General features: G+C 48.9%; 1 protein-coding gene across 1 annotated transcript in view; it reads right to left on the reverse strand.

Moving 5' to 3' along the window:
• The window catches only part of LOC121445163 (glycophorin-C), a 43,433-nt gene extending 17,958 nt beyond the window's left edge, over positions 1–25,475 (reverse strand). Inside the window, exon 1 of the mRNA XM_041647161.1 lies at positions 25,146–25,475. Within this exon, the coding sequence (XP_041503095.1) occupies positions 25,146–25,185 (40 nt within the window). The 5' untranslated portion in view covers positions 25,186–25,475. The remainder of the gene's footprint in view (positions 1–25,145) is intronic.
• Positions 25,476–25,933: the final 458 nt, after the last annotated feature.

Genomic DNA, 25,933 nt, shown 5'->3' on the forward strand with positions numbered 1-25,933 from the left:
AGGATCAGGAGGTGTGGCCTTGTTGCAGGAGTTGTGTCACTGGGGCCCAGCTGTGAGGTTTTAAAAGACTCATACCATTCCCAGTGTGACTCTCCCTCTGCATCCTATCTGCAGAGCAAGGAGTGAGCTCTCAGCTGTTCCTGCCATCATGGCTCTGCTCTGCCATCATGAACTAAAATCCTCTGAAACTGTAACTCCTAAATTAAGCATTTGGTTTTATAAGTTGCTTTGGTCATGGTGTTTTATAACAATAATAGAAATGTAACTAAGATAGAGATGATAGTGATGAAAGAGATGAAGCAAAATATGAGGTTAAAGGCTCTAGTGGGGTGGAGAAGAGGAGGAAGATTTGTCACAACTAAGGATGTACGAAAGGTCTTACTGAAACTCACTACTTTGTAAGCTAATTAAAACCTATATATTTTTTAAAAGGAATATGAGTAAGAGAGAGAGAGAGAGAGAGAGAGGCAGCCAGACAATGATGGTCAGTGATGGACAGGACCCCGCCGTGACCGGGACTGCTTAGCTCTGCATGCCTCTTGCCATGAACTTAAGTCTGCACCTCGTATCAGTATCACCAGAGGAAGACGGCTATGTAGGGTAGGAATCACTGGATCCCTTTCTCCTTCGTCACAGAAATTGCTTTTTTTCTGCCCTTACTGTCAATTTGCCTCTTTAATTGGCTTAAGGAGAATAGGCAGAGCCTGGTGTATAGAAGCAGCTGAGACCCGGTCTCTGACCCTAGTAATTCCTGCACTGAGCTTTGGAAGGTTATGTCCAGTCCTGGTTCCTGGTCATATGACCAAATGTCCACTTCACATATCAGCCTCTACCGTGCCTCCACGGGCCGCTCCCCCTGAAACTACAAGAGTAAAGAAACCTTGAACCCCTTAAATTGTGTCTCTCAAGTATTTTGTTACAGATCTGTAAGGGTAACAAACACACAAACATTTAGGAAGGGAAAGCCTGCTCTTGGTTGGTTAACTGTACAAGCCCAGGCCACAGACTGCAGCTTACTGAGTGACTCATTTATATAAAACCCTCTGTAGGGATGGAGGAGGTGACTTAGTAAAACTTGCCTTGCAAATGTAAGGACCAGAATCTATGTTTAAAAGAGAAAGAAGCCAGATGCATATCTGTAACTCCAGCACAGGAATTCCTGGGCTTCACTGGCAGGCCAGCCCAGTCTACCTGCAGACTTCCAGGCTAGTAAGCCGCTGGCTCAAACAAAACTGCTTCCTGAAGAATGACACCCTGCGCTGTCCTCTGGCCTCTCCAAGTACACACCATATGGGGCATGTGCTTCACGGTAGGCTCTGTGCTTTCTGAGCTCCCGTAAGCACAATGGCAGCATTTCAAGGCTTAGCAGGACACTGGCCCGGTGACCAAATGAATGGCACTGCACACCATGCCTCTAGCAGATCCCAGAGATCCTCCCATCATCACTGCTGCCGATGCAACTACTTAGCATACAATGGGATTCTCTAAACAGAGCCCACAGGAATATGAAGCTTCCAGAGACACTAATGACGGCCATTTTTTAAGTCTCTGGCATGGGCACCAGCAGAGGTATGTATTTTTCATGCATGTGTGCCTATGTGGGCTTTAAACACACACACATGTGACTCAAGTACAAATCAGCAGCCCCTGTGCAGCCCGGAGTCACATCATGCTGCTTCCCAACCGGCTCTTGTGTGCTCATGCTTTTTGCTTCTCTAAAGGACTTAAATCACTTAAGAATAGAATTGCATTTTCAGCCTAATTAGGAACCTAATTGCGTAATTACGTGGATTAATGGCCTTGATCAGTTTGCAGCTGTAAATAATGATGATTTAGTTAGCCATGATAACTAACTCTAGGGGGGGCCATTTTCTGCATGCAGCCGGGGAGCTGTTCTTTCCTTCCGGGGCAGCAGCAGATCCTGTGTCTACAACAAGCAGAATAGCTGGGCAGGAGGAGGTGGAGAGGAGTTTCGCAATCTTCACTTGGACAGTGTTATGTGTATGAGAGAGAGAGAGAGAGAGAGAGAGAGAGAGAGAGAAAGAGAGAGTAGGCGTGCATTTGGGTGGCTTGTAGGTCAGAGGTCACTTTTCGGTTTTATTCCCAGTACACTGTCCATCTTGACTTTTGAGGCAGGGCCTCTCACCAAGACCTAGGGCTCTGCAATTAGCTAGGTTACTAACTGGTAAGTGGGCCTCAAGGGTCCTCCTAACTCCACCTCCAATGCTGGAATTCTAAGTGTACACCAAGCCTGCCAGTTTTTCTACGTGGGTTCTGAGGAACAGACTCAGGCCTTTAAGCTCCTGTAGTAAGCACTTCACTAGCAGTGACCTCCCAGCCCTTGGATGGCATCAGGACAAGAGGCTGAGCTTTCACAGTCCAAAGCAGACAGCAGAGCTCCCACAGGCTTGGGAAGCAAAGGAGGGCCGAGTGCCCCAAGGCAGCAGGGCAGAGTGTGGCCCAACAGAGAAAAGTGCACTGGGAAAGCACCCTGGAGGGAAGGAAAGGCTGGGGTGCAGGAAGTGGGTGTCCTCCCTGTCTTTTCTGAACTGTTTCTCTTCTTCCTGTGACCCGGAGGTTCAGAGAGAGCTTCAGGGCTACAAGACCCGGGCTGAGTGCGCAGAGGAGAAACTCCCTCTCAGCCCTGTAGCCCGGCTCTCAGGGAAACCAGACGGATAAGGACCAGGTGGGAGCGATGCTCACTGTTCTCAACACTGCACACTGCTCAGACCTCCACCCACTGGAAGCAAATGCCTCTGAAGATTTCTCAGTTGAACTCAGCTTTCCTGGAAGACCTCAGGAAAAACATCCAGAATCTTAGGGTATTTTAGAACTGAATATTCAAGATGAAAATTCATTTTGAAAAACCAGTGCTTTCTGTCATAGAGGCGTCTCTGGGCAACCCCACAGTTTGGCTTACAGGCTACACTTGCATTTGAAACGGGTATGGCAGGAGACAGAGTGCATTTGGGTTTAAATATTGGGAGCACATTGGCTGGGTGCGGGTAAAGACAGCAATGTGCAAATAAAATCGCCCTTTCCAGTGGGGGACACAGGGAGCCTGGAATTTGGGGACAGGGGCCTTGGCTCCCTGTCCACCCCAGCCACATGAGCTCTGGTTTGCAGAGATGAACATGAGAATATCTCGAACGGCTCCCTTTGGGTGGCACTTACTACATGAGATCTCTTCTTATTATCCTCATGTGTGCCCATGTGTTCCTAAGTAGACACACATGCGCGCGCGCGCGCACACACACACACACACACACACACACACACACACACGTACACACATGGCTTCAGAAACCAGAAGCCTGGACTTTTGCTGTGGAGAACCCGATGACAGGATGTTCAGGGCCGGCGCTTCCTTATCATGGGGGCCAGTTGGCTTTCCTGAATGTTTCCCATGGCGCTATTTACCCTTCTCTGCACCTCCAAATCCTGTCTGCTAAGTATCAGGGCAGGAAAAACACCCATGTGAGTCACCAGTTCACTTCCTCTTTGTATCTGGGATGGAATCAGGAAGCGACCAGCTCATGGCCCCACCCCTGACCTGTCTTTTGTCTGCTTCAGGAGAGATAGGTCATTTCTCTCCCCCATTCCTGTCCTGCTAACCTTTTACTGCCTCTTCCCGTTCTTTCCCTAGCTGATGGAACGCGCTATGAACTCCTGTCTCCGTCTGTCACTCTGGCAAGCTCCTGCTCCATCTTCCCCACTCCCTATCCAGGTCTTGTGATTTATATTTGACCATATTAGTTTTTTTAAACCAAAGAAGCCACAAATGCACATATAATTCTTCCTCCTGTCAGCTGAAGTTTCACAGCACAAACAAGAAGCCATATCAATTGTTTCGGTCGTAGAAATGAATGGACCCCATCCCCACCCCTGTGTGCCGCCCCACAGCTAGTCAGTGGAAAGTCAACAAACTTAGATCCACTTTCACTTTAGGAATTTAAAGGCGGTGTGTTTGAGATCTGAACCCCCGGAAATGGGCAGACTCATACAGTTTCTGCTGCGATGATGTATCTATCCCTCACCACTTAACCAGGGATCTCACTCCTCGAAGGCATCTTTGAGTCCTGACACATTCGCTCTGGGGAAGGAGAGTCATGGAGACAGCATCTCCCGACTGCCATGATTATTTCTTTATTTAACATGAGATTTTGTTTCATCAAACTGAATAACAGAATAAAATAAGTTACCAAGAAAGTCACTAGGCAGCTGCAGGATTGGGTTCATTATTCAATCAAGATTAAAGACTCCTGATGGGGAACAATCTAAAACAGAATAGATTTTACATTCTTGTATTCTTTTAAAGTATGGACATTTTCACACAGGAACAAATTAATTTTCTATCTTATACCTTCCAAATTATTGCTCTTGAATTTTGTTTTGGTAATTAAAAACTGAGACTTTAGGAGAAAAGAACAAGAAGATATGAATGGTAGAACCCATAACTACCATGAGCTCATCTTCCTCCCTTCCTTTTTCTTGTCCTAATACTTATTCCACTATCACTATTATGCTCGGTTTTGTTAATACATTTTTACCATTTGTCTGCCTGGGTGAGTGATAGACAACGAAAGATCCTGAAAGATACAAAAGCGGAGTCTTTTCATGTGAGCAGTGAGCAGACGTTGTGGGAGAGAGGTTCTAGAAAGAGGGTGCAGTAGTTTGAATAGGTGGTGGCACACGCCTTTAATCCCAGGACATGGGAGGCAGAGGCAGGTGGATCTCTTTGAGTATGAGGCCAGCCTGGTCTCCAAGAGCTAGTTCCAGGACAGCTAGAGCTGTTACACAGAGAGACTCTGTCTCGGGAAATAAATAAATAAATAAATAAATAAAAAACTCAGGAAAAAAAAAGAACGAACAGCCTCCATAAACTCATATTTGAATGGAATGACACTATTAGGAGGTGTGGCCATGTTAGAGTAGGTATAGTCTTGTTGGAGGAAGAAGTGTATCACTAGGGGTGGGCTTCGAGATTTCAAATGCTCAATTCAGACCCAGTATCTCCCTCTTCTTGCTGCCTATAGATCCAGATGTAGAATTCTCAGCTACCTATCCAGGACCATGCCTGCCTGGGTGCCACCATGCTTCCCATCATGACAATAAATGGACTAAACCTCTGAACTTGTAAGCCAGTCCCAATTAAATGTTTTCCTTTATAAATTTTGCTATGGTCATGGTGTCTCTTCAAGGCAATAGAAACCCTAAAACAAAGGGATTCTTTATAAATGCTGGAGAAGAGGTAACTACAATTAGGAAGAATATTTCCAGGGTCAAGGAGGATGGCTCAGTAGGTAAAGGCATTGCTACCAAGCTTGATAAACCTGATTGCAACCCTCAGGACTCCATGTTGAGGTCAAGGCCACAGGAAGGAAAACTTTAACACTGTTGAAAGGTCAGGAGTCCAGGCCAGAAGTTGTAAGCAGGATTGTGATTGGAAGTTAGTAAAAGGAATGTCCATAAGGAGGGAGAGGCAAGAGGGTCATGAATAACTTATTCTATATTTCTGTAAATGGAATTATTAAATCACAACAATCATTTCAAGTATTAAAAATGAAGGTGGTATTTCAGATTTTCAAATTCACATGAAATACGTTACTATGGATGGGTGGTGTCACTAAGTGAGAATTTTGGTTGAGCACATGTGAGGCCCTGGGCTCCAGTCCCTGAAGTGAACCCAACAAATAAGGCATACTCCCCAGAGACTTGCTTTAGAGTACCGGGGAGGCTTCCCTGACCTGGGGGCTCTGCGCCTGGTGACCTGGACTGGGATCCATGAACAACACACTCAGAGGGGCAACTCCTTACTACTTGTTCTCCACTCTGGCTCCACACATGTTACCTAGAACCCTTTCACAAACAACTGTGCTGGGCTGTGTATGAGCTTAGTGGTAGAGTTTGGGATGTGCGAGGTTCTGAGTCCAGTCCCTGGCACCACTCAACAAACAAAACAAACACTCTGTCTAGGTTCTATCCTATTAGGACTACTGGCTGAAGTTGCAAGATCCCTGATAAGCTTAATATTAAATAAACAAGACAGTTTCAGTGTCAGTACTGTCTGCTGGACCCACAGACGTTCACCTGAAATCCCTAGATGGGCTAAGTCGGAGGTTGAAAGCTAATGTGAAATCTAAAGATAGTCTATGATGTTGTCAAGCAGGGTGTGTGTGTGTGTGTGTGTGTGTGTGTGTGTGTGTGTGTATGAAGGGCCAATGAAAACTCTAGTTGGCCCTCTATGACAGGGGAAGTCAAAATGGGGGCCAGCCAACATGGCATCTAATCTGATCATGAATGAATGAAATGAAATTTATGCCCTGGCAATGCTGAAGCATGCATGGACAGCCCATACATGGTGGCTCTGTTGAACTTGTCCATATTGGGTTTCATGGTCTAAGTTGATGAGAACAACTGACCAGGTAGGTGAAATACCTTGACACCTCTACAGGAATCTAACGTCTCAGCACTAAAATGGGGATGGCAGTGCCAGCTTCACAAGGAATTATGAACAGTTCACACTTCACAACAAACCCCATGATCCCATTGGGTCCCCATCTATGTCATGCTGGCACCCAAGAGCCCCTCAGTACCTCTGCTCCACCAAGGATCCTGGCCAAGTCTTTATATGTTCCTAAGCACACTCTGCATCCAAGGCCATCAGCAGCTCATCCTGCTCTGGTGTGCAGGAAATGAATGAGATTTCCTAGGTCTGAGTCTCCTGTTTCTGAGAACTGAGACTCTAGGGACAGGTCTAAGACAGCAGCTGCTGAGTGTCTGACCCAGGCCTACTTTATCAGCGCCCAGTGTGCAGCGCAGAGTCCCTGTATCCCCCCTGCAACTGCCTGATAAGAGGCTCGGCTACGGTTCCAGGCTTATCGGGGCAGACCTAGGTGGAGGGGCCGCTTCCATCAGCGGAAGGAGGGAGGGAAAAGGGCCCTCTGAGGAAACCTAAAACTGTCTCACTCACACACTGGCATGGTGGCTGTCTGTCCCTGTGGCTACCTTCTGCACCTGGCAAGTGCACCTGATCCATCTCACTTTTCACTCGGCTATAGATCACTCCAGACCCTTTCTGATAAAGTGACAAGATGCCACCTGCATCCCTACTCAAGAAGTAGCTGGGCTTCAGAGCCGCTTGGGATCTGAAGCCCAGCGGTGGCCAAGCCCTGCAAGTGGAGCCAGCTGAGCCTCCTTAGCAGCGTGAGTGTGCGTGCATGCATGAGTGTGCACAAATATGTGTAGCGAGGATACAGGTATGGTATGAAGTCATTTGCCCTTTTATACAAGATCGTCCAAAGCACACCGTGACCCAAGGGAAAGAGAACACACACTGTGGGCAACCTGTGGGTGACCTACTTTGTGGAAAGCATGAACTCCTATTAGGTCTGCCACTCGGGGCCCTGCCACAGTTGCTCTCTGCTTCTCCCATGTGGTATCAAATTTATAAGGAGCTGCAAGCATTAGCCTTTATCCCTACCACAAATTCCTGAAGAGGAGAAGGTTTAGCTGACTCACGGGTCTGGGAAGATTTAGTTTTCCTTCAGTTGTCTCATTGTCCTTGACCAATGCTGTGGCAGTGTGTTGAGCTATACAACTGTCTCCTCTCTGTGAGGTCATGCTGTATCTCTGAGACCCAGGGCTTGGCTCTTTTTCTTCCTTCAGATCTTTTTCAAACATCACCTCCCCTGGTAACAGAGCCTCTGGTCTTACTCTGTACAGTGGCACTCCTTTGGGAGGAAAAACGGCTCAGTTGGTAGAGTGCTTGCCTTCCAAGCATGGGGACCTGAGTTGGATCCCTGGAACTCACATTTAAAGAAAAGTATGGCGGTGTTCCTGTAATCTCGGGGCTCAGGGAGCAAACAAGCATATCCTTGGGGCTCTAGGCAGACAGTCTAGTCTACTTGGTGAGAACCAGTCTGGTGAGAGACCCTGTCCTACTCAACCAAACCAAACCCTAAGGTGGATGGTGCCTGAGAGAAGACAACTGAGGTTACCCTATGACCTCTACATGCACATGCATACACATGCATGCACACCACCATATTTGCATATGAATACACATGAAAATTCACTCACATGTACACACACACACACATCCCTTTTCTTCTCCATCTTCCTCATCCTTTTGGATTGCATGTCATCTCTAACCCTTAGCACGACCCATTGGACTGAACCTTCCACCGTGTGTCTGTCCATGCTCACTAGAATGTTAGCTCTTCTTGAGGATCACTGCTGGTTTGCTCATTGTCACATCTTGGGGGCCTAGCCTCAGTATGTGACTTCTGGGCCACAGGCTTAGTGGTGCTGGTTGAAGAGACAAGAAAGGAAACTGATGACAAACTTAAATAGACTACCTGCTCTTATTCCTAAGCCATCCCTCCGCACCCACCCCACTTACACCAGTGACTGCTCTTGGGTGGCTCTAAATTTTTTGGTAATTCTATCTATCATCTATCTATCTATCTATCTATCTATCTATCTATCTATCTATCATCTATCTATCATCTATCTATCTATCATCTATCTATCTATCATCTATCTATCTATCATCTATCTAGCATCTACCTATATATCATGTATGTGTATGTGTAGGTATGCACCTGCTATAGAACATGTGGGGGTCAGAGGGAAATCTGTAGGCGTTTGTCTTCTATGCGGGTACCAGAGATTGAGTTCAGTTTATAAGGCTTCACTTTATGGTAAGCGCCTTTACCAATTGAGTGATCCCATCAGCCCTTGTGTGACTTTAAAAGTCATCCATCCTGGCAGCCGGGGAGATGGACCCGTGGGAACAGGGCTTACAGTGCAAGCATGAAGACCAGAGATTGGATCCTAGGATCCGTGTGAAGAGCCAAGTGTGGCTGCTTCTGTACCTGTCCTCTCAGTTACACTGCAGTCCACCACTGTAACTCCAGGCTTAGTGAGAGACGCTACCTCGAAGGAGTTAAGACAGAGAGTAACCGTGCAGGTAGCTGTCGCATTCCTAGCCTGCAGGCATGCACAGGTGCACACACCTGCACACAGGTGTATATACAGCCACATATTTCAGATGGACACCTCTATCGTGTGGTTCAGGGTGGTACCTGTAGATGAAATTCCACAACACATGCCCAGACCATCAGTGACTTCCTGACCTCCACTGGCCTGCCCTCACTCTTTCCTCAACCCCAAAGTATCACTCTACTCTACCGTCGGTAGTCTCATGTCAGACTGCCCTCCTGTCTCCACGCATGGATCTCATGAATAAACCTGTGACACTTGTCACATCAGGGATGACACACGGCGTCACAGGCACAACTGGCAAGACAAGTCCAGTTCAGGGTCAGGAGGAACCTGCTTGTGCTTGGGAGGCATCATCTGATAACTGGCAGACACAGGCACACTTAACCTCAGAGTCCTCAATTCCAAGTCTGAGGACTGCTTCCTGAGTGGGCGTCCCTTTCAGTAGGAGACATGAACGAACCCTGTTCTGGCGCCTTCCTTGTGGAAAGTTTGCCCACCCTGGGGTGACCAGTACTGTTTTGTGAACATGGGAGAGGGACGGCAGAGCCCCAGCTTTAGGGTTGGGGGAGCCTGGCTGACAGGCAGTACCCCTGCTCTGCAGTTCCTCCTGAGCCTGCTCTGGTGAGGTGAGGGTTCTCTGAAGGACAAGGCAGAGCGTGTTTCTGCAGAGGAGGTGGTGGGATGGTCCAGGAGTAACCATAAGAAGGTGGACCTTGGCTGGCAGCCTGGGCAGTGCAGATCAGGGAAGGCATCGATGTATTTTTGGGGACCAATTAGCCAGATGTAGCCTGGGCAGCGTTAGGCTGCTGTTTGTAGCCTGATCTCAGCTCCCTTCCACAGCTACCAGTCCCTGAAGCTGGGCTTCTTGGAGAGCTGCAATGGGTCAGGTTGCATCTGGACTTGGAAGTTATAACCCTCTGTTAGTTTAGGTGAGGAGCTGGAAGGTTTTTTGTTTGTTTTTTGTTTTTATTTTTTTTCTACAGAGCCAGAGAATGAACAGTTTGAGGCTAGGTCAGTGTGGGCAAGGGTTGAACTCAGCCATCACAGTGAAGCAGTGTGACTGTGCTCTAATAGTACTTTACAAAGACAGGCAGCGGGGCTTGGAGGATGTCTCTTGGTTTACCTTGCATGCACTGGGACTTGAGTTTAATCCTAGAACCTTGTAATCCTAGAGTTTGTAATCCCAGAGCTGGGGGAGAGGGAGTGTCAGATTATTGGAGCTCTCTGGCCAGCTGATTTCTTAACTGGTGAATGGCAGATCAAGAAGCTACCTTGTTTCAAAGGAAATGCATGGTATTGCCAAGAATGAAACCCAAGACCGTCCTCTGGTCTATATATGAGTATACACACACATGCACCTTCACAGAGGAGCATACACACAAACTTGCCGCCACACATACATTAACAACACAAACAAAAGAAACAAGGCAGTAGCTGGATTTGGGCCCTGGTCCACAGTTTTAGAGATCTCTGGTTTTGGGTCCCACATCCCTTTGTCTTTTGCCTGTCATAGTAACATTCATTGAGCATGCGCCATGTGGTAGGCCTGGCCTCTCACCTATGCCTTAAGAACAGAGTGCTCACACTGCATCTTTAACCCAGGCCTGCCTGACTCCAAGCCTGAGGTGTTACAGCTAGGGATCCTAAGTGGGAGGTGTGCTGCCTCAGAAGGGGCTACCCCTCTGTCCTGGGGAGGGCTCCACACGGAGGGAGTTCTTAGAAGAGCCATCTTCGGGTATCCCCAGGGCTTCCCAGTACAAAAGGCAGGGTGGAAGAACCAAACTGGCTTCAGCCCACAGAGCTGCTCCTCTGTTCTCACAGTCCTGGGGACCAGGCAGGTGACATGTGGCCAGGGAGGGCTCCCTCAGAGAGAGTTATTTATCAAGAGGAACCCCCGGGGCTGGCGGCTGACGGCTGGCGCATGCTCAGTGGATAAAGCGCTTGCTATGCAAACCAGGTGACCTGAGTTAGGATCCCTAGAGTCCATATAAAGCCGGACGGAGCAATGCACATTTGTGACCTCAGTGTTGTTAAGGTGGGATTCAGAGTAAACACAAGAGAATCCCGGGAAACTTGAACACTAGGTAGTCTGCTGTATGCAGAAGGGAAATAGCACAGGGGGAAAAAAAGACACAGAAACGGGGGTGGGGGGGGGAGGAAGAGGAGGAGGGAGAGATAGAGGAAGTAGAGGAGGAAGAGGAGGAGGAGAAGGAAGAGGTAGAAGAGGAAGGAGAGTAAGGAAGCACCAGCCTGAATACAGAGGGAGGGAAGAACGTTAGCTGTCTCCAAGGAAGGAATACACTCTTGTCAATGAAGGCTCCACGGCGCTCAAGAGGGCTCCCAGGGCATCTCTGTTTAAGACACCATCAGCCTCACCCGCCTTTGACTGTGAAGCCCCCAAAGATGCATTTCCCTTCCTTCACCACTGTTTTCTCTGTGGTCAACAAACATCATTTCACTCAAATGCTTAAAAATAGACTGTTTTGGGCCGGCTCTAAAGGATATGAGATTCTTGAGTAGGAAATGACCCAAGGGTTATTACCAAAGCCGGACACAAACAAACGTACTTAGCTTGTGTGAGGGAACTTTCTTTCAGTCTTGTTAATGAAAACTCCTTTTTCTAAACCTGATTTCCAGCACACGTGAGGGCTGGTGTTGTGGATGGGTTCAAAGACACTCAGGGAGTTTGCGCTGAACTCAGAGGGGTTCTGTGCTCCATCACGGGGTGCCACATAAAGCACCCACCAACTACATAGAAAGGCAGGCACCGTGTCGCTGTTTCTGGAGGCCAGGCAGCTTCTGCACAGTGCAAGGACTTGGCATACCAGCCCCAACCCCTTTCCTGTTTGGTATCTTTCCAACTCATCCTGACTTCAGTCATTCTCCAAGTTACAACATCAACCAGCATAGAAGAACCGAAAGCTTGTTTCTTCAAACACAAAGGGATTTGTGCGTGTGTACGTGGTGGGGGGTGGGGGTGTGCATGTACACCTCGGCCTGTGTCTTCAGGCCAGAGGTGACCTGAGATGTTGTTCCTCATTTGAGACTGGGTCTCTCACTGGCCTGGGGCTCTTTTCTCAAGCGTGTGAAGAAGAGATTCAGGATAAGCCAGTGTTAGCTAAAGTTGGGACCCGGGTGAGTACACTGCATGGAGTCACTTTTCAAATACCCGGGTTTCTGTCTAGTGATGAACTCAGCCACAGGGAGATGGTAAACAATATGATCCCAAAGCTGAGTCTGTGATAGAATGCCCTTCAACAGAACTGGATGCTTAGTAGTCCAATCACAACGTGTACCTGCTGCTCTGTAGGCAGGAATAGCAATTATCTTCACTTCTCAGCCTGGAGGACCATGACATGGTGGCCCACATAACTCTGCACAGTTTGAGGTAGGGATGCATGAGCTAGTTCACCAACATTTGTGGATAAATGGTTTCCACCCTAGATTTCTCTATTCAGTTCCACTTTCAACTTTCCAGATTCTCTTTAACTTTTAAAATGGATGTATTTTGTGTCGTTTATGTGTGGTGTGTGCACATGTACCCATGTGTGTGCAGGTACCTGCAGAGGTCAGAAGAGGGCGTCGGATATCCTGAAGCTGGAGTTATAGGCTAAGGGCTACCTGGTGTGGGTTCTGGGATCTGAAAGGTTCACCTTTGACCTGAATGCATACCCTAACACGTTCATGCACGTCCTCATGAGTGAACAACAAGCACACTTAACTGCTGAGCAATCTCACCAGTCCCATGCTTTCCAAAGTTTCTTCATGGTCTCAACCTGCGACTGCTGAGGTGAGGTTAAGAACTGTCTTCATGAATTAGGCAATGGTGATGGCACACACCTTTAATCCCAGCAGTTGTGAGGCAGAGGCAATCAGATCTCTGAGTTTAAGGTTGGCCTAGTCTACAGAGTGAGTTCCAGGATAGCCAGGGCTACACAGAGAAACCCTGTCTTGAAAAAACAAAACAAACAAACAAACAAACCAAAAAAAATAATTTTCTTCATGGGATTAATTGGCAGAATGCCACACAGGGGTCTGGTCAAAAGGTGAACAGTGAGCCACACTGAGAATGCTTTACAGTAATTCTCATTTCTAGGAACCAGTCCTCTGGAAGGCTCTGCGGAGATCCAAGCACACGGTGTCTTCACAGGGAGAAAAGCTAACAACGAGCAATGGCTCTGGCTCTGAGAAGCACTGGGCGACAAGTTTCACACCCATCCCTGGGCGGAGCCACCAGACGCGTCCCCAGGAGGTGTGGTTCCCAGTCCTCTCACCCCCTACTCAGCTGTCTCACACAGACGTAATCTGTGTATTTCTCTACATCAACCAAGACGAGATTGGAATCACCACTGTTGGTGCTGGAAAGAGAACGAAACATAGAAACAACTGCAGTGGAGATTTGAAGCAATACCATCATTATTGGGACTGTGACATTGGGTGGGGACCTCAGGAGCGAAGCCATTCTTTTGAAACTGCAGGGACATGTGACCAGGAGAGCCACTCTGTTAGATGTGCCTGGAGTGGGGGAGCCTGTGCCAGCTGTTCATGTGTGATACAGATCTCCTTGGTTCTTTCATGGTTTTGGAGCTTGACCTCCTGACCGGGCTCTGGCCAACAGTAGCCACGTGCCCCTGTGTCTCCTACAGTCATCACACAGAAAGGACCCGCTGGGTCAGAGACATTGTTCTCAACCTTGGAAGATGGTTCAGTAAGTGAAGTGCTTGCCGCGGAAGTGTGAGGACCTGTGCTTGAATCCCCAGCACACACATAAACTGGGTGTTGCAGCATGTCTGCAAGCCCAGCTCTCCTACAATGGGAGGGAAGGTCGAGACGGAGGAGGCCCTGGATGCTTGGAAGCCAGCTAGCCTGGCACGCATTGTGAAGACAAGCAAGGGACCTTAACAAGGTAAAAGGTGAGGACTGGCACCCGAGACTGCCTCTGATTTATACATCTGTGCCACTGCATGCTGTCACACGCACTTACACATGGTCATAGAGCATTGCACGTAGTGGCCCTGGGGTGGAGGTATTCCAGGAACAAGCAGAGGACATTCATCTCTCTAGACAGTAACCCTAGCGGGCAGCTGCCCACTGCTACTCCCTTAGGGCACAGGGGGTGGACTCATTGACGTAACTACAAATAGTCACTGTGTATTCTCTGCAGACAGCACTGACATGCTGGTCACAGATGGACAAGCCAAGGTGAGTGCGGGAACAGAGGCACCTGAGTGATGTAAGTAGAAGGAAGGGTTTTGTTTTGTTTTGCACTGTGACTGGTAGCACAGGCTTCTTGTCTCAGCTACCTGGCAGGTTGAAATAGAAAAGTGTCAAGTTTAAGTCCTGCCTGGGTGACTTGTTGATACCTTGTCTTAAAATTTAAAAAAAGGTTGTGGGTCCAGCAGGTGCCTAACACGCACAGGATCCCAGTGTCACAAGAAAGGAAAGGGCTCAAGAGACAGCCGGGTGGGTAAAGTGCCTGCCATCCACACAATCACAAGGTCCTGGTGTTGATCCCAAGAACCCACACAGAAAAGCCAGTTGTGCACATGTATAATCCCGGCACCAGAAGGCAGTAGATAGAGCTCTCCAGGGACTGCGGCAAGCTAGTCTAGCTACATCGAGTCTAAGATCAATGGGAGCCACTATCTTGAAAAATAAAGAGGAAAGGATTGAGGAGAACCGAAATCATTGACAAGCGGCTTCCACAAGCACATGAGTACACACACATGCCTTCATACATGAATCCATAAACACACATACACCACAGCTCACCCAAAGAAAAGAAGAGAAGACGAAGAAATAAAGGCCTTTACTTCTGGAAATGTGGGAACAACCTTGGGTCTTACGGAAGCCAAGCAGAAGGTCCCAGCATGGCGGCTAACCAAAGAAGCTCTGAGGAAGCGGAGACACATCTGACATCAAGGCTGGAGTGTTGACGATACACGGGGGACATGGGAGATACGGTGTTTTGGATCCTCAGCTGCCGCCACGATAACCTGGACTTAAGTTCTACGTAGATGACTTTGTGGTTGAATGGAGGACTGCATGTGGACCCTTGAGCTGGAAGGCTGGGCCCTTGCCACGTGCCACTCTCTGCCTTCCCTTGTGTGCACGGGCAAAGGTCCTGGCCTTGGGCTTTGCCTGTCTCTCACTGTGGTGATTAAAATGTGAATGTCCCCCACAGGCTTGTGTGTTTGAAAACTCTTGGTCCCTCATTGGTGGCACTCTTTTAAGTTTGGAAAAGACTGCCTAAGGTTTATAGGCTAAATCCCACTCAGGGACTGCCTTGAGGTTTACAGCCCGCCCCACTTCCTGTTTGTGCTCTGCTTCCTGACTATAGTAACAGCGTGAATAGTCTCCTCCTGCCTCCATGCCTTCCCAACCGTGAGGGACCTTCCTCCCTTAAGTGACTTCTTGTCAGGAATAATCACAGTTCCAGGAAAAGTAACTAACACCCTAGATGACACACCAAAGGCAAGTGATCGGTGCAACCCCAGACCAGTGGGTCTCTGCTCGGGTGTCACAAACCCTTTGGGGGTCACACATTAGATATCCTGCATAGCAGATATTTACATTATGATTCAAATAGTTATAAGGTAGCAATGAAATGATTTTATGGTTGGAGGTCACCACAACATGAGGAACTACTGTATTAAAGGGTCCCAGCATTAGGAAGACTGGGAGTCACTGCCCTAGACTGCCCATCAGGATTCCCGGCTAGTCCTTTCTGTTCATCTCCTCATGCCACTGTCTTCCCTGAAGAGAATCCTCTTACACTATCTTCCATCCACTAAGCTACAATTCTTCAGCGAACACCATTGCTTCTGGAATAATGAACCACAAATCTCAAACTTTTGAATGAAGATAACCCAATAAAAATAACGACATCTTGAATTTTGCAGGAAAATGGATGGAGCTAGAAAACATTATTTTGAGTGAGGTAACCCAGACACAGAAGGACAATTATCACATGTACTCACTCATAGGTAGTTTTTAAACATAAAGCAAAGAAAACCAGCCTAAAAATCATAATCCCAGAAAACTTAGACAACAATGAGGACCCTAAGAGAGACTTACATAGATCTAATCTACATGGGAAGTAGAAAGTAGAAAAAGACAAGATCTCCTGAGTAAATTGGAAGCATGGGGACCTTGGGGGAGGGTTGAAGAGGAGAGGGGAGAGGCAGGGAGGGGAGCAGAGAAAAATGTAGAGCTCAATAAAAATCAATAAAAAATACAAAAAAGAAAAACAAAAACAAAAAAAAAGAAAGAAAGAAAGAAAAAGAAGCCAGTGGAGGGGCTGGCGAGAGGGCTCCGTAGGTAAAAGTACTTGTAGCCTTAGCCTGGTGAGGAAAGTTTAGATCACTGGAATCAACAAAAAGACAGATGTGATGGCTCACATCTATAATCTCAGCACTCTCACAGTGAAACAGGAGGCAGAGGGGCAGCTCCCCTGGAGGCTTCTGGACCTGCCACTGGAAGACAAGGAGCAGCAGAAATAAGAGAGCCTGTGCCTCAGTGTGTGACTGGACAGAACTGACTCTTCAGAGTTGTCCCATGACCACCACACGGTGTCCTGTCACCTCCACACAGTGTCCCCCGACCTCCACACGGTGTTCCCTGACCTCCACATGTGTGCTGTAACATGTTCCCTCTCCAGTCAACACTAACAAGTAAAATCTTTACAAAAGAAGCCAAAGGAGAACGCGATAGAGACAGAGGAACAGAGGTAGGAATACAGACAGGCAGGCAAACAGACAGACAGTTAAGTGGGGTATGGCAGCCCAGCTTTTGGGCCACAGGGTGCCTACTACTGGGCCCCAACTCTTTGATCTTGGGGATCTTTTCTTTCCGACAAATATTAAAGATTATATTTTCTAGCTGTAAAGATAACTGCACTCTTTGTCTTTAATGGCTCATTCTCTTCCTTCTGATTTTAGTGACCCTCAGGCAGTACTGTGAATTTGAATTCCGGGTTCTAGGGACGGGTGGAGCTGGCTGAAGCCCTCCCACACACTCTCAATGTAGTGGGTGAGGAGACAGGAAAAGAGAAGGAGGGGACAGGCAGGCTGCCTGCGAAGTTCCCTGTCACCTCGCTGGTTTCAGTGCCATTGCACGTACGCAAAGGGAGATAAAAATACCTCCCCTGAGGCTGCTCGGGGTGACAGGAGATAACTCAGGCTGCACACACACTGCTTGGGGTGACATGAGATATAACTCAGGCTGCACACGGGCGCTGTCTCCTCTCTGCTTTGAGTCATGGAACCAGTTACGGTTAGAGGAGGAGGAGGGGTCAAGAGAGGAACAGAGTGGATGAAAAGCAAAAACTAAAAGAGATTACGAAACTGACGGGGAAAACAAGGACTCGCATAGCTGACATTAATTTTCCCAAAATGACAGGTTCTGCAGAAATGGAAGGAGAGTCGTTCAGAGGACATACCAGCCCCAGGGCAGGAGCCAATAAAGCAAGGGCCTGGCTTTCCTCACAGGAGCCCTCAGGGACCTGGTGTGTGGGCAAGAGGAGGGGAGGGAGAGGAGCAGGAGGAAAGGGGAGGAGGGAAGAGGGGAGAGGAGGGGAAAAAGAGGAGGGAAAGGAGGAAAGGGGAGGAGGGGTAGGGGTAGAGGAGGTGTCATTTCTCAGGAAGAAGATGAGGAGGAGGAAGGGAAAGAGGAAGATGTATTCTTCACGAAGAGGCAGAGTGGCCATTCCCAAAGGGAGGAGAAGGAAGAAAGGGAGGAGAAGGAAGAAGAGGGGAAAAGGGGAGGAGGGAGGGAGGGAGAGGAAGAGGCCTGCCTCTGGAGAGAGGGAAGCCAAAGTCTGAGCCACAGCTGTGGACTGCTCAGAGGGTGACACAGAGGAACAGAGAAATGGTGCTTGAGAAGACACTCAAGGGCAGAGGTTCTCGAGGTCTGGAGCAGGGAGGAACCTTTGCTGTCCGCAGGCTAGGAGACACCCTAAAAATTAGATGGCAGGTTAAGAGGCAGAGCCAACAGTTGCTCACAGTCTATTCGGGGGGCCACTGAGAGGCAGGGTAATGCATAGGATTCATGACAGCCTCCAGAGGAATGACGGTTCCTTCTCACAGAGCTGACTGACAAAAACACGAAGGGGCATGCTGGGAGGCTTCTCTCTGTGCCTTGCCGCGGGAGGAGGGGGACACTGGGGGAAGGCTGCTCTCCTGGTTCAGAGGGAGCACTGTGCCATGCCGAGGGAGGAGCGGGGCTCTAGGGGGAAGCTCTGCAGAACCTGACAGCCTTTGCTCTTTCCTTGAAGGCACGATGTCAGTAAACTGCCATACAGAAGACAACAGGGAAGCAAGGGTGGCGTGGGGTGTGGGGAGCGAGGAGGCTCTCATTCAGAGCGATCATGAACCTGCCCCGGCATCATTCTGTGGGAAGCTGTTTGGGTGTGACTGTGTACAGGAACACACTTGCACACATCCATGTGGCGGTCACAAATTAGCTTTAAGCAATGTCCACGGGAGTCTTTTGAGACAGGGTTTCCCACTGATCAACTATCAGGGAGGCTAGGCTAGGCGGCCAGTGACTCCCAGGAGAGGTATGCCGGGTTCTAGCTCCTCAGTTTCAGCCACCATGTGTTACTTTTCTATTCTTTCTTCCTTCCTCCCTTCTTTCTTTCTTTTTTTTTTTTTTGGCATGAATTCTGGGGAATCAAACTTATGTCTCATGTTTTCAGGACAAGCATTTTAACTGATGGTTTAGGGGCCATTTTATCTGTCAGGAGATACTTGGTACTCAGAACATACCCTGTATATGGAGATAATAATTATCCCCTTACAAAGATCAAGATTAGCTATGAAATGTCAGGACTCAGTGCAACATGACAATGTGGACCCCTTGTTATACACGAAGAAAACAGAGAGAGTAGAGCAGGAAGTACATTGCCCTCGACATTCAGGTCCTTGCAGCACTGCCAGGGTTACATAAAGAGGCCAGCAACTTGCCTAAGTTCATTGCTGGTTCACACCAGGTCCAGATTCCAATCCCACTGCCAACTTCTTCATCCCTAGCACACTGATGAAATCTATTCGGGCTACACAGTATTTTTTAAAATGACTGAAGAGAATTTGAAAGATGGCCCAGCAAGCAAGGAGCTGGATCTCAGTTTGACAGTCTCAACCCATGTAGAGAAGAGAAAAACAGGACGTGATGGCAGGTGCTTGTGGTTCTAGCTCTAGAGAGGCAGAGTTAGGAGGATTCCCAGGGCTCCCTAGTCAGAGAGCCTGAACTCATTGGCTCTAGGTCAATGAGAAGTCTTGTGGCAAAAAACAAGGTGGAGGCCAACAGACAACCTATTGGGTAAAAGCATTTGAACCTGGACCCTCACAGGATTCACATAATGGAAGGAGAGAACTGGTTCCAACAAATGGTCTTCTAACCTACACACACACACACACACACACACACACACACACACACACACACGGTAGGGGTGGACAAGAATGATGGCACCCAAGGAACGACACTTGAGGTTGCTCTTTGGCCTCCACACACATACACAACACACCTATACCTACATGAACTTTCAACCCCTCACACTCATGCAGCCTCAGCTGCTGAAGAGGAATCGGAATCTGAAGCCTCTAGCCCTGAGAAGCATTGCAAGCCTTTCTACCGAGGGAGGATCCCTGGCAAGTGAACTCGCTGCTCAGTGGACACCGAAGCCGCAGATGCGGGGCCCAGATGAAGGGCAGATAGGCACGGCTGCTCTACCGGGTCTGCTGTGGGTAGCCATCCTATCTTCCCACGTGACAGACTCTAGTGCTCGTTTGCTACTGCTGACATGTGATGGTTCTCCAGGCTAGAGTTCCAGGTGGAGCCGGGCTTGCAGGTCAGCTGGATGAGTGCGCCCTCGGGAACATGCACCACACATGAAGGAGAAACGTGGGAATTTAGGTGATGGCTCTCTGTGAAAGGTGCCTATCAGCAAAGTATAGAGGTGGCCAGCTAATGAGCGTGTGCCAGGGTGGAAGGGGATACCTGGGCAGTGCTGCCGGCTGAGGGCACCACAGGAGACCTGAAATAGAAGTTCCTTCTTTGAGCCCTGAAAAGGAGTCAGAGAAGGCGCGTGTGATTTAATACAGAGGGAGATGAGCAGAGACTGGACTGCACAAAAGTATCGGCAAACAGTGTCAGTGAGGGGCTAGGAAATGGCTCCAGCGTGCCAAGCATCCCCAGAATGTATGCAAAAGCCCTAAACATCAGGAGCAGTTGTGTAGGCGTCTGCAAATCTACTGAGGCTAGTGAAGTGAAGACCAACATCCCACACCGTTCTCTGACTTCAGCATATGCACCACGGTATGCATGCATATTACTGCACGTACACACACTCTGACCTCTACATACACACCACGGTATGCATGCATATGAACTGCATGTACACACTGTGACTCCACATACACACCACGGTATGCATGCATATGAACTGCATGTACACACTCTGACCTCTAAATACACACCATGGTATGCATGCATATTACTGCACGTATACACACTCTGACCTCTACATACACACCACGGTATGCATGCATATGTACTGCATTACACACACACACAGGGACGGAGGGGAGAGGGAGGGGAAGAGAGAAAGAGAGGGACGGAGAGCGAGGTGAATGAGAGGTAATAGAGGTGAGGGTATGGAGCATCAAGGCGAGAGAAAGAGCAAGGACCTCAGGGTTAAAGGTCAAAGGGACAGCAAGTCCTTTCCCAAGCTGGGGGCTTCCTGTGGCAGGGAAGCAGCTGTGCACAGGGCTCTCTAGCAGCTGGCACGAGGCCTTGTCCAATCTCCACCTACCTCCAGATGGAATCCAGAGCCTTGGGTTGGGCTCTAGCCAGCAGGCGGGAAAGAGGCCATTGTCTGTTACTACATGGGCCAGAGGGTTGTACAAAAAACATTGTTTTAGAAGAATGTATAAAAATTAAAATTTATAAACCTGAGGGCAGTGGCCAGCACTCCCCCAGAAGGTCAGATTATATAAGGATCTAAAGGAAGCACCAGGCCAAGCTGAGAGGTGGCAGGGGAGGAGGAGATCAGAATGCCATTCAGTTGCGCTCTTAGCATGCCGTGTGTTTGGGGCCCTCCACTTTCTTCAATGTCTCATTTACTGGCCTTTTAGCATACATCAAGTTTTGGCCTGGGAGCTATAGGGGTGACTTCTCAAGGACATTTCTATGTTTCTGAATGGCTCACTTAACAATTCATCGTGCCAGGCCCTAAGCAGGAGACGGGTTTGGGGAAGGGTGTGTGGGCCCAGAGTCACTGAGGAGGTCAGATTCTTTTTTTTTTTTTTAAAGATTTATTTATTTATTATGTATACAACATTTTGCTTCCATGTATACCCACACACCAGAAAAGGGCACCAGATCTCATTACAGATGGTTGTGAGCCATCATATGGTTGCTGGGAATTGAACTCACGACCTCTGGAAGAGCAGTCAGTGCTCTTAACCACTGAGCCATCTCTCCAGCCCAGATTCTTGAGAGGGAGCAGATGCAGGACCCACCGGGACTGCCAAGTAGCCTCGTTGTAGGTTTGTTTAGTGGATGACTTCCAAGGCTGTTTTATTTTCTTTTTAATGACTTGGGCTACATAAACAAGCCCTTGATAGACACGCAGATGCGTTCAGGGGAGGATAGCTGGACATCTAGGAGCTGGATACAGGTCAGAAGGGTGAAGGTGGAAAGGCAGGCAGCATTGGCAGATGCATGAGGGCCATCAGGGAAGGCTGCAGCTATAGTGGGGCAGGTCTGACCACAGGAACGGAGAGACAGTGTTAGTAGGTGGTCACGGATCATGGCAGGAACCCAGGCCTGGATGAGGAGCTGTGGCATGCCTGGTGGCTGTCACACAGGGCTCTGGGTTGGTTAACCAGGTACAGCCCTTGCAGTGAGCAGAACCCCTTGCCTTGCATACGCTCCCTGCCAATAGGCTACTGTCACCTACTCAGGTGGACCTCGGCTGCCTGTGTCTGACAGCCTCCATCACTAGCCTGGCTTAGTACTTAGCAAGTTGGAACCTTGAAGCAGGCAGGCCTCCCTGATCCTCCATTGTTCCCTTTGTCAAATACCAAGCATGCTGGGGTGATCCAGGCAAGATCCACACCAGAGCTTGGCCTAAAAGCACTAATAATACTGCTACACTGTCAAAAGCAAGAAATAACAGCCTTGCCACCTGCTGCTGGAGACTGAGTGAGGGTGGGTACCCACATCTGCAAGTCAGTTTTGCTTTCTCCTAAACCACCACTGCTAGGCACGGGTCCAGGTGACTTCTGTCCCCCAAGCCGTTACTGTGAGGCTGATTGTTAAACCCACCAAAGGGAGAGAGAGCTGAGGCCCTGAGATATTGGCATTCCCCCGAAAGCCGGTGAACGCCCAGGTCTGACACCACACAAGGACAGATAGACGAATGGATGGACTAGGCTCTGGCAGGCACTCCCCGCCAAAGTAATAGCGTATCTTATCAGTCATAAGACATGCTTAGAGTCTCTTGTAATTAGAGAGGCATACTCCAACGTGACCACATTTCCTACCCATCAATTCAGCTGAGATGGTGAGAGTGAGCAAGTCTGGGGGTGATTTTCTGTCCTCATAATGGTCACGAGCATAAGAAACTGGAGAGGTAGTTCAGTCCATAAACTACACAAGGGAGAACGCACATTTGATCACCAGGACCCATGGAAAAACGCTGGGTGTAGTGGTACGTATTTGTAACCCTAGTGCTGGGGAAGCAGAGATAGGTAGGTAAAACTCACAGGCAATCGGCCTAGCCTATTCAGTGAGTTCCAGGACAGCAAGAGGCCCTGTCAAAACATAAGGTGGTAAGGACCTGAGAAATGACATCGGAGGTCGCACACGGGTCTGTATGCACGACAGCACAGATAGGTGCACACTCCACACTCATGAACACGGACAAACATGCACACATGCACACGCATGTGCACCCCCTGTACACACAACTGGCACGATCTTCTGGAGGACAGTGTCTGAGAATTTAAGAATATTCTAAACACACAAAAATATTTGTCTCATGGATTAAATCCCGGAATAGGACCCTTTATCCTGAGCTCTTACAGTCACATATAGGTAAAACTCCACATACAAAGATGGCTCTGTCACCCACAGATAAATCCATTCGGTTTTCTTAACCTCTCCCCACTCACTGTGCAAACAGTTACCTACTTCCACTACACATACACACACACACACACACACACACACACAAAATACCTCTTACTCCACAGCCCTCTGCTTCCCAGAGTGTTTTGCAAGTCTCTAAAATACTTGCCCAACTGAGGGTACCCTGGGAAAGGTCCAGCTGCTTACTGTGCGAGACTCCCAATGTCCCCAGCATCTAGAGGGACTGCACAAGGGTTGAGAGATATAATTTCATTTGGCACCTCTGGCTACCCTCTCTGCCTCTGCCAGCGACAGCAAATTCTATATAAAGCTGCCAAACCTGGCATCTCTATGCTAAGCAGTGACCCCTTTCATCCAAGGGCAAGGCACCAGACCGCCCTGCATAACTTGCTGGTAATGGTGACAACCAGGCCTAGAAAAAGACTAAACCCTGCTGGATCTAGGCAGACCCGACACAGGGAAGTCAATTCTCTCTGCCCCAACCTCAGGCACTGAGTAGCTACAGCTTCATCATGGAGATAGAATGCAGACACATCCTGTCTGAGTTAGCAGCAAGAAATAGGGCTCCCATAGCAGGGACCCTGCCACAGATCCAATGGGGACAGTAACCTGGAGAACTATCTGAGCAAAGGCAACCCCATCAGCCCAGGAAGAGAGGTGTTTGCAGCTGTTGACCAAGCAAGATCTGAAACTGAACACACGTGCTCGTGCAACCACAAACGAGAACCTGCGTCAGTCACAGACTGAAACAAACGCGTGGGAACCTGGGTGCTAGGCAGCCTCAACTCCCAAGCATTTGCATGCATCTCATTCTTACAATCCAATGAGAAATGCTCTATGAGGCTTTCTCACTTTGTGGATGCCGGAACCCCGGAACCGGAGCTGAGACATCACAGTTCCATTGCAGGCAACATGCAGGATAGCATGTGCCGGTGACGGAGACGGGCACACAGTCACAGACCACACACCACCAATAGAAGGTACCTATCCAAACACACAAGACAGGGCCCCCGAGGGGCTTCCATCGCCAACATTTATAGGACTTAACGAAGAGTGGAGGCAGACCAGGGGTGTAGTTCAGTTGGTAGCACGCTTGCTTAGCATGCACGGAGAACAAAGTTCCCTCTTTAGTACGGCATAAACTATGTGTGTTGCCACATGCCTGTGATCACAATACTTGAGAGGTGAAGGCAGGAGGATCAAAAGTTTAAAGACATCTTTGACTACATGGCCTGGTCCAATTTACAAACTAGCCTTGATTACATAAAACCCTGCCTCAAAAATATAAATAAATAAATAAAATTAAAGAGGCCTCTGCTACCGCTTATTGTCTTATTATTGTGCTAGAGAACGCCATGTAATTCCTCTGAGGTAAAGGGTAAAACAGATAAACAGTTGTGTTCTTTTAAAAACAACATTTTAGGTTGCAAGAGCCCCAAAGCAGAGGAGGGCAGGCACGGAGAGGCCCATCAGTGTTTCCGACATCCGGAGACTCTCACTGACTGCTCTTGTCACCAAGAAGTTAAAGCCTTTAAAAAGACGGCCGTTTTTGTTTGTTTGTTGTTTCGTAATCCCAAAGAGTCTAGGAGAGCGGATCTCGCAAAGTTTTGTGCCTGTCCCTGGGCCAGGAAGAACTGTTGGAGGTTTTTGGAGTTTTCCCGGAGTTGGCCCGGGTTCTCTGGTGCGAACTTGACCGGACCATGGCGACTTGCCTTGGGGTGGGGGTGAGGAGTTCGCTTGTGGGTGGAGTGTGTGGTGGGTGCCTGGTTGCTAAAGGCTCGGCTTCTCTCTCCCTCGGGTCCCGGACCCTTCCCAAACCCCACACAAAGAAACAGCGTGCCACCGCGGGACTGGTGGCCTCTTTGGGCTGGGGGCCAGCCACCATGCCAGCGGGCCCAGCCTGCGGCTCCTGGACTCGGACCCCGCACGCTCGGTGCTTCCCGGGTCTGGCGGGGATCCGGGGCAGTCCCGCTACTCACCGTGGTGCGGGGGAGGCGGCGTGCTCTCGGGGCTGCTCATCGCTACGCGGCGGGAGAGACACGCGGTGGGCGCACTGCGGCGGCGGGGGTCCCCAGCTCCTGGACCCTGCCTCTCGGTTGTAGCCTGGACTCCCACTCCGCGCGCGCGGCGAGCAGAAGGGAGGGGCTCCGCCCCAAGATAGGCACACTTCAACTTTTTTTTCTACAACTTGGCCATGAGGTTCCCACCCATTTTTTTTTTTTAAACACACACCCGCCCACTTCCGAACGTTTTCTTCTGCGCTCTAACTTTCTGCTCAAAGCTCACAGTTCGCGGTGTTTCTGTTTCCATCTGCCACTATCAGAAAGCTTGGGGTTAGACAGACCTCCCCCACTCCCCTCCCCCCGCTCCCACCCGCGTGTGAGCACTGGAAAAGTCCCACGTGAGACCCAGTGGCCTGGCTGGGCACTATCCAAATAGGGGCAGACAAGCGTTTCAAGCGTGGCTTGGATGCTTGGTTCTGTGCAACCGGAACCAACCTAAAAATTTCTTCCTTTTTAAAATGATTCCTCTTAATTAACATTAATCGTTGTATATATATTTTCAGGGCTTGGCACGATATTTCAGGGCATACATTGGCTGTGTACTGATGCGGTCAATTAGCATTTCTAACTCTTTGCCAATCTTTTACTTTTGGAGGTATCCAGCTCAGTGTGTGTGTGTGTGTGTGTGTGTGTGTGTGTGTGTGTACCACTTACCCAGTCTTGTTCTAGTTTCCCGCCTGTCACTGGTCACTAATAATTGCTAC

This window comes from Microtus oregoni, unplaced genomic scaffold (assembly GCF_018167655.1).
Source record: "Microtus oregoni isolate MIOR12 unplaced genomic scaffold, Mior012 000161F_ref0000079, whole genome shotgun sequence".
NCBI classification, from domain to species: Eukaryota; Metazoa; Chordata; class Mammalia; order Rodentia; family Cricetidae; genus Microtus; species Microtus oregoni.